The sequence below is a fragment of the Rhinatrema bivittatum genome, chromosome 5, assembly GCF_901001135.1.
Source record: "Rhinatrema bivittatum chromosome 5, aRhiBiv1.1, whole genome shotgun sequence".
Taxonomy (NCBI): Eukaryota; Metazoa; Chordata; class Amphibia; order Gymnophiona; family Rhinatrematidae; genus Rhinatrema; species Rhinatrema bivittatum.
This window is the reverse complement of record NC_042619.1, coordinates 269,751,195-269,763,195: the sequence shown is the minus strand read 5'-3', so window position 1 is coordinate 269,763,195 and position 12,001 is coordinate 269,751,195. Positions and strand designations below refer to the sequence as shown.

Genomic DNA, 12,001 nt, shown 5'->3' with positions numbered 1-12,001 from the left:
GATCATTATGCTGGTCATGAAACGCTGCTATAGCACTAATGTGTACTCTGACCGAAGTGATAGCTAAACCTGCTTCGTACAGGGTGTGTAGATACTGTAGTAATTGAGAGGTGGTAGCAGAAAAAGGATTTATGTTCCTAGGATTGCACCAGGTTAGATAGCGATGCCATTTTCCCGTATAGTTACGTCTGGTGGAAGGTTTCCTGGATGCTATGAGGATGTCTTCCACATTTGTGGGTAAATTAAGGTGATTCAATACTTTCTGTTCAATCTCCATGCTGTGAGATGAAGAAGAGAGCCCCCTTCTTGTGTTAGAAGACTTGGACGGTTTTGAAGCAGTATTGGTGGGCGTATAGAAAGACGCATCAGATACGCAAACCATGGCTGCCTTGGCCATGCTGGAGCGATGAGTATCATGTCCGCCACATCCTGTATGCACTTAACTGTCCGAGAAATTAGTGGAATGGAAGGATAAGCATACATCAAGCCTGTCGTCCATGGAATGAGGAAGGCATCGGGGGCGAACCATATGCTGCTGGGATAAATAGAGCAGAAGGTTTGAACTTGTCTGTTTTCTGTGGCAAAAAGATCTGACAGAAAACCCCATTGTCGAAAAATGTTTTCCGCTACTTCTGGATTTAGGGTCCACTCGTGTGGATGAAAGACTTGGCTTAAACGATCTGCTGTTATATTATCTAGGCCTGGAAGGTAAGTGGCTTGGAGTGAGATTTAAAACTTGAAAGTCCAGTGAAATCCCAACACAGTATCCAAGAACCGGACCCTCCTTCTTTGTTTATGTAAAACATTGCAACTTGGTTGTCGATATACACCATGAGATTTGAGTGTTGGATTTGAGTGGAGAAGATTTGAAGTGCTTTCCAGATCGCCCGAAGTTCTAAGATATTGATCTGGTACATAGACTCTTGGGGAGTCCAGAGACCTTGTGTTTTCAGGTCGCCTAGGTGGGCTCCCCAACCTTTCCTGGACGCGTCCGTAGTGAGCATGAGCTGATGCAGAGGTAGACGGAAGGGGGCTCCCGTTGATAGGTTGGAAGGAGAGAGCCACCATCGAATGTCTTCCTTCATTGTGTTGGTAATGTAAATCTTGGAGCTGAGTGGTTGTAGAAACTGAGACCACTGTGTCTTTAGTCCCCACTGTAAGCAGCACATGTGAAGTCTGGTGTGGGGGAACTACGTAGATGGATGCCACCATGTGCCCCAGAAGTTGAAGAATTTGGCGTGCGGATGCTTGAGGTTTGGAGGAAGCATATGGTTGTGGCCTATACTGGGAATAAGGTCTGGAATATGACCGTGGGTAATACAGACGACGGTAAGGTTGATAAAATCTCTGCTGAGGCTTATGTGATTCTGAGGGGAAGGTAAGAGATTGTACAGCTGCACTTTGTTCTTTCAAACGGGAGACTATCTGTGAATTGGTCACCAAAAAGATTGTCTCCCACGCATGGAATGTCTGCCAGTTTTTCATGGACATCAGTGTGAATAGTGCTTGCCTTGAGCCAAGCAAGACGCCTAGCGGCTATAGCCAAAGCAGAGGTTCGTGAAGATGACTTGAATGATTCATAAATGGATCTCAGTAAATGTCTAATTCCTTCTTCCAAATCCAAAAACAGTTGTGGAAGGGTATTTATTATCTTCTGAAATACAAAGTGGGTGCAGTTTAAGAGTCTCGAAGAGGTACTGAATAATGTAAAACCGATGGTGTTGAATTCTAGATGTCAACATGGAAGAATGATAAACTTTTTTTGCAAAGTCATCCAAACATTTATGTTCTCTATTTGGTGGAGCATTGGATTGCAGTTTTGAGCATTTTGCCTTTGCAAGAGCTGACTCCACTACCACCGAATGATGAGGACATTAAGGAGATTCGTAGACTAAAGAGTTGCGAATCTTATATTTAATGTCAATCTTCCTGGAAGTTGCGTTCGTGGAAAAAGGTGTTTTCCAATTTTTTAAAAGGTTTTGTAAGACCGAATGCGGCGGCCGGGGTTTCAAAAATCTTTAGAATGCCCATCATTTCCATTCTAGGGTCTGAGATTTTACCTGTTGGAACCTAGAGGGCACCTACTTTCTCAATAAATTTAGAGCAGGTTAAGTCTTCAGGAGGAGAATAAGACTCCTGTGGTCCTTCTGAGGGATCCAATGGTAATCCCGTAGAAGAATTGGATGAAAATGTAGATATTTGTGATGTAGGGCTTGTTGGGGGGGTGCTCTGGTTCTGAGATAGGGTCCCCCAGAATGGGATCCGGTGAAGGAGGTTCAGAGGTATGTGGAGAGACCACTGGTGATAAATGACGACCTTGCTCTAGATCTTGAAAGAATGTTGATAATACTTCTGATATTTTTGACATTGCAGAGGCTGCAAGGGTTCCTTGTTTTTTATGTGGAGGATGAATGCCAGGTAGCACCATATGTTCTGGTGAAGTATTCGCACTATGAATGCTGGGATTTTCATGTGCTTGTTTCGGTGTAGGTAGTGCCGATACCATTTAGAAAGAACGTGCACTAAGAGGAGATTGTTGTGAGGAAGCTGATTATGCAGCGGCAGAGAGAAGTTCTACTTCAATCTCTCGGCTACATGTGGAGAAAGCAGGGGAGTGTTGCTGATGCTTCCTCTTTGCTGTCCTTTTGGAAGGAGTATGTTCCAAAAAGGAAGAATGTATTTTGCTATGAGATTGTGCGAGTGAAGCATGCCCCGTAGATGTTTCCAGTGTTGACGAATGCTTCGAGTATATGGTCTGTTTCGCGCCGTGGCTCAAAGAGGTGTCAGCTTCTAAGTGTGCGGTGTGCTTCACGGCAGCAGCGTGCTTCGTGATGGTGCATTGCATCGTAGAAGTGTCCTGCTTTGAGGCTGCTTCGTGCTTTGAAGTGGTGCCATGCTTCGAGGAGGCCTGCTTCGAGACGACGCCGTGTGTCGTGGCTTCGGCGTGCGCAGATGCAGGATCTTGCATCATAGACACTTATCTCTTTGGCGCAGAATGGTGGGGTTCATTTGGTTTCAACATTCTAGAACCCACTGATGCATCTCCCTTGCCGTATGCCTCTCGATCCTTTTCCGGAGGCCCCGGTATGGATCGAGGGTAGTTGGGTTTTTGAAAACCCGAGATAATGCCTGGCATGCTTCGTCCCGCTTCGAAGGGGCCCAGGGAGGAAGCCTTTTTTTTTTTTATGGGCCTTACCTGTCTTCGCCGGTCCCGGCGAAGAATGGGCCGATGTTGGTGGGTTCTGGGAGCCCATCTTCAGGCGCTCTATTTTTGCTGCTCGGTGGCGTTGGGCCCGAGGAGACATGCGGCCGCAGTCTCGACACGACTTTTGTTCGTGATCTGGGTCTAAACAGAGGTAGCAATAATTATGTCCATCGGAAACGGACATAATTTTGCCACATTGACAATATTTAAATCCAGACGGCTTCGGAGCCATCTGGAGATGAAAAAGATGAAAAAACGGTGAAAAATCGCTGAAGAAAAAAATCTGTGTGGAGAAAATATTGTGAGGAGAAAACCCCGCGTGCGATCGGCTCATGGAAAAAAAGAAACTGAAGAGGAGAGAGAACCGCGCAGGAACACCACCGCACAGACGACAGAGTCAAAGCTCTGTTACTAGCTGAGGAGACTCTGCCTACTTCGGGTCACGACGCTTCCCAGACAGCATGGCTAATTCAGCCCTGCTATCGACGGGAGAAACAGGAAGGCGTCTGGTGCTTCTCTGTAAGGACTGAGATAGACTGAACAGAGCCGGCAGACCTTCCTGTTCTGCTCCGTGGCAAATGAGGTCAACCCTGGCTAGACCTCAACGTCGAAATATGGCGTCTGCCATGTCTGCCCTAGAGATCTCTCTCGTGTGGGCAGAATACTCTGCTGAGGTGATCCACCTCCACGTTCACAATGCCTGGCAAATACGTGGCTTGTAGAGTTATGTTGGCACTGCATACTCCTTCTCATATTTTCAAGGCCTCCTCGCACAGGGTCCAAGACCCTGTTCCTCCCGGTTTGTTCACATAGAACATGGTTACTTTGTCATCTGTGTGGATCATAAGGATTGGCCCTCTGAGAAGGTGCTCGAACTTGCTGAGGGCATTTCACATGAACCCAAATTCCAGTAGATTTATGGAGCACATTTGTTTGGCATGATTCCAAAGACTTGCATTTTGAATGAGAGGAGATGAGCCCCCCCAAGCCTTTGTGGAAGTGTTTGTCATTAGACCAGCTGGTATGGGACTGGATGTAAGGGAATGTCTTCCTCTAATATGTTTGGATTAGCCAACATTTTATCTCCTGAATCGCTGATTGAGTCAGGCGCACTTTTGTCGACAAAGGTTGAAGGAATTGACACCATTGGCTTTTTAGCCCCCACTGCAAAAGAAGCATATATAGTCTTGTTCATGGAACTATGTGGCTTGCAGCTACCATATGTCCCAGTAGAATGAATACATGTTGAATCTGTGTCCTTCCATATCATAGAAGTCTGCTTGCCAAGAAGCAAAGTTTGAGTGCTCACTCATGAGGGAGAAAAGCTTTGGATCTGACTGATTCTATTTGTGCTCCTATGAGCTGGATTTGTTGCGATGGGCAGAGCATCGATTTTTCGTAATTTATGAGAAATCCCAAAGTTTCCAGGCAGTGTATTGTCATTTCGGTGTGAGATCGAAGTGTCTATTTGTATGGTGCTATTACTAACTAATCATCCAGATAGGAAAATAGGCACACTCCGGAGCAACAGAGGTGTGCCACAGCCATTGCTAAGCATGTCATGAAGACTCTTGGGGCAGATCAGAGTCCAAACGGGAGGACTTTGTACTGTTAGTATATCTATCCAACTCAGAAGCAAGGGTAGTGCCAACAGGAGGGGTGGATTGGGATGTGTGCAATGGCATCCTTCAGGTCGAGAGAGCACATCCAGTCGTTGAGTTGGATGAAGACAATATGCTACCCAGAGATGTCATCTTGAATTTCTTTAGACGAAGATGCTTGCTCAATGATCAGAGATCTAAGATGGGGTGAAGATCTCCTTGGAGATGAGGAAGTAACAGAAGTAATACTTCTTGCTGTAAGCCTGGGGTTGTATTTCCTGTATTGCTCTCTGGCGGAATAATTTCTATGCCTCTTGAGTTAGGACAGGTAAATGGTCAGGATTCATGGGTGGGTATGCCAAATGAGGCAAAGAGGATTGGCTGGAGAAGTTGAGTTGATAATTCAAACAGGTTATCTTGAGGACCTTATGGTCCATGGTGATATTGATCCAGAATTGTTGGAAGTTTTGTATCCTGCCCCTGACTAGAAACCTGGGCTGTGGCGATGGAATTGTTAAAAACCCTGTTGAGGTTTTGAGGCAGGTTGTGACTGTGACTTTGGTGTGCATCGAGCTGTAGGGAATCCTCTTTATTGAGTGGGTTGAGACTGTTGTCGGCTCCATTGGTAATAAGGCAGACTGTAACACTGGTAGGATCGGAACTGTTTATAGTAGTATGGACATAAGAACATAAGATCTGCCATACTGGTTCAGACCAAGGGTCCATCAAGCCCAGCATCCTGTTTCCAACAGTGGTCAATCCAAGTCATAAGTACCTGGCAAATTACAAAACATTAAATAGATCTCATGCTACTATTGCTTATTAATGAATAGTTTATGGATTTTTCCTCTAGTAACTTATCAAAACCTTTTTTAAGCCCAGTTATACAAACTGCCATAACCACATCCTCTGGCAATGAATTCCAGAGCTTAACTATGTGCCGAGTGAAAAACATTTTTCTTCAATTTGTTTTAAATGAGCTACTTGCTAACTTCATGGCGTGCCCCCTAGTCCTATTATCTGAGAGAGTAAATAACTGATTTACATTAACCTGTTCAAGTCTTTTCATGATTTTGTAGACCTTTATCATAATCCTCCTCAGTCGTCTCTTCACCAAACTGAACAGCCCAAATTTCATTAGCCTTTCCTCCTAGGGGAGCCGTTCCATGCCCCTTATTTTGGTCACCCTTCTCTGCACTTTCTCCAGTGCAACTATATCTTTTTTGAGATGTGACAATCAGAATTGCACACAGTATTCAAGGTGCGGTCTCACCTTGGACCAATACAGAGGCATTATGACATCCACTGTTTTATTCGCCATTCCCTTCCCAATTCCTAACATTGTTTGCTTTTTTGACCACCACAGCACACTGAGCTGATGATTTCCATGTGCCATCCACTATGACACCTAGATCTCTTTCCTAGATGTTAACTCCTAAGATAGAACCTAACATCGTGTAACTACAGCAAGGGTTATTTTTCCCTATATGCATCACCTTGCCCTTGTCCATGTTAAATTTCATCTGCCATTTGGAAGCCCAATCTTCCAGTCTTACAAGGTCCTCCTGCAATTTATCGCAATCTACTTGAGATTTATCTACTCTGCATAATTGTGTGTCATCCGCAAATTTGATCACCTCACTTGTTGTACCCTTTTCCAGATCATTTATAAATTTATTAAAAAGAACTGGTCCAAGTACAGATCCCTGAAGAACTCCAGTTACCTTTTTCCACTGTGAAAACAGACCATTTAATCCTACTGTCTTTTAACCAGTTTGCAATCCACAAAACGACATCGCCTCCTATCCCATGATTTTTTAGATTTCTTAGAAGCCTCTGAAGTGGGACTTTGTTAAACGCCGTATGAAAATTCAAATACACCACATCTACTGGTTCACCTTTGTCCACGTTTATTTACCCCTTCAAAACAATGTAGGAGGTTTGTGAGGCAAGACTTCCCTTAGATAAATCCATGATGGCTGTGTTCCATTAAGCCATGTTTATCTAGAATGTTTTGTGATTTTATTATTTATAACAGTTTGCATGATTTTTTCGGCACTGAATTCATGCTCACCGGTCTATAGTTTCCTGGAGCCCTTTATAAATATTTGGTTTATATTGATCACCTTCCAGTCTTCAAGTACAATTGATGATTTTAATGATACGTTACAAATTAATTGAAGGCGGTCTGAAATTTAATTTTTGAGTTCTTTCAGAACCCTGGGGTGTATATCATCTGGTCCAGGTGATTTACTACTCTTCAGTTTGTCAATCAGGCCTACCACATCTTCCAGATTCATCGTGATTTGGTTCAGTTCATCTGAATCGTCACCCTTGAAAACCGTCTCTGGAATGGGTATCTCCCCAACATCCTCTTCAGTAAACACCGAAGCAAAGAAATTGTTTAGTCTTTCCGCGACGGCTTTATCTTCCCTAAGTGCCCCTTTAACCTAACGGTTCAACCGACTCCCTTGCAGGCTGCTTCGGATATATTTAAAAAAAGTTTTATTATGAGTTTTTGCCTCTGCGGCCAACTTCTTTTCAAATTCTCTCTTAGCCTTTCTTATCAATGTCTTATATTTAACTTGCCAATGTTTATGTTTTATCCTATTTTCTTCTGATAGACTAAAAAAAGCATCAATTGCAGCTTCCTTGTTTGCTCTGCATCAGCAGAGATTGAATCGCCACGTTTTGCTCCTTGATCTGAGCAACTGTTTCTCTCAGCTTTTCCCCAAATAATTAGTCACCCAAGCATGGGAGATCAACAAACTTCTCATGGATACCTTCCCTGATGCCACTTGCTAGTATTTAGGCCATCCATTTTGCACCAATAAATGCCACAGAAGTTCTTGTTGTTGTATCAAATACCTCATAGATCTAGCAAAGATACTGAAGACCTTCCTTGAGGTAATTTATTTATTTAAAAGATTTTGTATACCGTCGTTCGAATATACATCACAACGGTTCACAACAAACATTTAAGCAGGTAAAAAAATAAAACATGAAGCAGTTGGAGGTGTAATTTGTCCACCCAAGTCTGAGCAAATATTTGGTTTTAGGTATTGCACACAGTCATATAAGTATTGCAATATACTGAACTGATGTTGCTCTACTTTTGTGGCTAACATGGTTCCCTGGAAACCCTTTTTGTCAAAATTATCTAGTAGCTTGTGGTCTCTACCTGGTGGTGCATTGGAGTGCAGTCTTGTTTTTTTTGCTTTCTTCATCGCAGACTCAACTAATACTGAGTTGTGTGGCAGTTGCACCATTCCACATCCAGGGGACTTCAATCTGAATTTTAAAAATCAACCTTCCTATATGTTGTGGATCTTGAGAAGGGTGTCTCCGTTTGTTTTTTTTTAAGAGCATTGCATAGAGTACTTCTTGGTATGGTAGAATTGAACATTTCTCAGGAATGTCAAAAATTGTAAGAATTCCCATGACCTCCGCTCGAGCATCAGGCTCCTTCCTTACTTCCAATTTAAGTACCGAGCTCAACTTTTCAATGAACCTGGAGTATGTTAGGTCCTCCAAGGGTAATGTATGCTCTGGCAGTTCCTCTAGGGGATCAGATGGTAGTACCGTGAAAATGCTTGGGGACTGCTCAGGGGAATTATCTGATGGAAGAAATGGCAACAGGAAGCCAGGTGGTGAATGCTCCCTTGGTGGACTTGGAGGCAGAGGAAATTCCTCAGGTAAGGGCATGATAGGGCTTCCTAAAGAAGAAAAAGGAGAGAGTTGTAGCACTTTTTCTGTCAGTGGAAGAATGGGATATGCTGGCAGGAAAGATGGAGGTGGTAGTTGTGGGAAAAGGTTTGAGAAATCCCCTCATGATCTCCGTAATTTGTTCTATTGCTTGATGCAATCTGTGTCCAGGTGATAATGGAGAAGCATCTTCCTCAGGGACTAAAATCTGGTCCAGATCCAAACCTGGCTGCAGCGAGTCAGGGATGACTGAGCTGATCAGATCTGGAGTTTGAAGGCGGAAGCCCTGCTGCCACATTGTGGATACCAACATTGGTTGGGTAACAGTGGCAAGTAAGGGAAAAGTTGGGCCATAAGATGAATAGGCGGCCAAAGGTAGTTTGGGCGGAGGAAAGGCGGTCTTCTATTTTATGTTCTGACAAAACTCTTTCTGGTCGATGTCCAACCAAGTGTGAAGAACTGGACTGGGATGGTGGTCTAGTAGAGCGCACCTCTGAGCCTTCCTGGCTTTGTTTTGATTTGTGCCCTACCGCTTCACATGTTTTTTCAATGTTTTCTTGTACGGCATCCCAAGTGCCATTTTGATGTTCTGTGTTGCTTTTGCACCATGTGCAAAACCATGTGTCATGGTTGAGGATGTGCTATGCGTTTTGTTCTCCTCATGCATTTTTCTTTTTTTTTTTTTTTTTAAGGTGCACCATGCACTGATGATGTGCCATGCAGTTTTTCCTTCAGTGCCTGCTTTTTATACGTTCCAGCACTTGACGAAGGCACGTCATCGACGCCTCTGGAACTGGTGACCTAGTAATTAGCCCTTTAGACTCTACACAGTGCTTTTTTTTTGCCTGGGAGTCTGTTCGTGCCCATGGGGAGGCATGACTTTTTCCATTAATGCTGTGGCTACTGCCCGACAATGAGCTACCCAATGGCTGATTAGATTCCACTTGGAGTGGGCTGTCTTGTCGACTCTTTATGTGTCCATAGGTACAATATTTGAATCCTGCAATCAGACGGGAAGTCATGTTCGGCACTGAAAAGTGCTTTTTATTTTTTCTTGAAAAAGGGACAGTTCTAAGAATAGAAGAGAGGCAGGATCTCCTGTGTCCATGCAAAGTGTGGATGGAGAGAGACTAACGAGAGTTCTAGAGCGATCAGTCGTGCGGGAAGACCCGCACGTGCCCAGTACACAAAAAAATTTAACTGACTTGACAGACAGCTCTGCAATGTGCCACCTGATGACGTTACCCATTAAGCATGCCTAATCAAGTCTGCTTATCGACAGAAGACCTGGGATATGTATGGAGGATCCGTAGGTGTAAACATGAAGCCTGGGATAAGCACAAAGGGGCAGATTTTTAAAATTACGCGCGGGGGGTACATTTGTGCGTGCTACTCGGCGCGCACAAATGTACACCCAATTTTATAACTTGCGCACGCCGGCTGTCTGCTGGCGCGGCAGGCTCTGACACAGACCGCTGTGTTGGGGCACTCGGCCACACCCCCGGACCGCGGCCCCGCCCACGTCCAGCCCATTTTTGCAAGCCCCGGGACATAAGCGCGTCCCGGGGCTTGCGCGTGCCGCCGAGCCTATGCAAAATAGGCTCAGCGTGCGCAGGGGGGGGGGGGGGAGGTTTAAGAATTATGCGTGTAACCCTTTTAAAATCCGCCCCAAAGGGTTCCCAGTTATGAAGAGGCAGTGAGAGTACTGGAGTCTCTGGCATTGCATCAGAAATGAAATAGAGCAGACCAGATGAGCCTGCAGGACCTTCCCGACTGTCATTATTCTGTTTCAATTTTAAAATAAAAGAACAATATGAGGACTGCTCATTATAATTTATTGATCACCCCTTGTTTTATGTAAACCGACATGATACGAACTCCGTGAATGCCGGTATAGAAAAAACTCAAATAAATAAATAAATAAATAAATAACCCCCATGTAGCGTAAGAGTGCCACCAACATGGCCTAATTTAGTAAGCTCTTTCTCACATTCTGTAGCGATAGAGAAATCTTTGATAAGTCGGCCCCCTTAGCCTTCACTGTACATTTCTAAGTTATGTTACTGCAAAAAGCTTCTTTTATTCGGAGGGGGGGGGGGGGGGGCAGAGAGTTCACTATCATAACAAGTCATTCCTGACTGCACGTGGTCCTGCAGGATTTGCTTACCGTTGTTTTTGTCAGAGCGCTGAGGGTGACTGTTGACAGGATTCGGCTCTCCGTGCGTGGCCCAGCGGGTATGTGCAATACCCAGGTGTACCCCAAACTCAATTTCCAAATCTAGATCCCTCTGCTCTATGGAAAGAAAAAGAAGATGAGAGGACATGTAACCCCCCCCACCAACCAGGAAATCTTAAACTGCAATAGTGATCCACTGCTCATCTATGCCGAGGTTCCTGTGGCATTCACTGCAAATAATCTCCCTGTCTGGATACTCAAAGGCATTTATCCGGATAACTTTTGAATTATCCTGACAAATGCCTACTTTTGAATATCATTGGCACTTATCCATCCAAATTTTAGCTGGATAAGTCACTATTTGGATAAAATTTAGTCAGATAATTTAGGGATTTTTGGGGGCGATCTGGACTAGAGCTGAGATAGCCAAATAATTTATTTGGAGTTAGCTGAATAAGTTATTTGGCTATGCCCAGGTATGAGTGGCAGGAGGTTTAAAGTTATCCAGGAACACATTATTACATAACTAACTTCACAGGTCACAGTCAACGAAAGCAGTGATTCAAAAAGAAAAAAAAAAAAAAAAAGTCACCTACTACTCCCATGAGGGTCTTGCAGCCCAATCCTTCCCCCCCACTCCCCCAATTCCAAAACATTAAAAACTAAACATGGACTGAATCGCTGAAGTTTGAACCCTCCCTGACTGCAGACGCTAACTTACATGACCAGCATGGCTGTCAGAGCAATGAGGGATATACCAGGAGCCAGATCCAAGATTCCCAACTGGCATTCAGTGTTTGGGAGGGTGCGGGTGGGGAATGGATGACAAGATTGCAATTGGCAGGGGGAGGGGAGGGGGCAGGGTAGTGTTCAAACTGTAGCAGCTTGTTTAATATTTATATTTTTAACTCTGGTGGGGGGGGCCTTATTGAGCTTACAGGCCCCCAACTATCATTAAGGAGGACTCAGAGATCTTTGGGGTGGGGTGGGGAAGCACAGGATTGGGCCGTGAGGATGTTTATATACCACTGAATATCCAGGTTAACGTTAGCCAGATAAGTTTGCTGTTGGAGGCTTCTTTCAATATTGGTCTCTCTGGATTTTAACTTCAGCCAGCCACAAAAAGGTATGTTGATGAAGTCTAATGATGGAAGATACTGAGAGTGCACATACTGTGAATTTCTTCATCCAAGGCTTTCACCTTCCCCTTCTTTTTGATCAGCTGAATTTTGGAGGAATTGGCTTCCCAGTCCTTCTCATTTCCTCCATCAATTCCCACACCTAAAAAGTCACGAGTTAAAAAAAACAAAAATC

General features: G+C 44.2%; 1 protein-coding gene across 2 annotated transcripts in view; it reads right to left on the bottom strand.

Moving 5' to 3' along the window:
• The window catches only part of GFPT1 (glutamine--fructose-6-phosphate transaminase 1), a 142,300-nt gene that overhangs the window by 105,321 nt on the left and 24,978 nt on the right, over positions 1-12,001 (bottom strand). For both annotated transcript variants that reach the window (XM_029604031.1, XM_029604032.1), the window contains exons 3-4: positions 11,861-11,968; positions 10,679-10,804 (exon numbers count right to left, since the gene is read on the bottom strand). In XM_029604031.1, the coding sequence (XP_029459891.1) occupies positions 10,679-10,804; positions 11,861-11,968 (234 nt within the window). The remainder of the gene's footprint in view (positions 1-10,678; positions 10,805-11,860; positions 11,969-12,001) is intronic.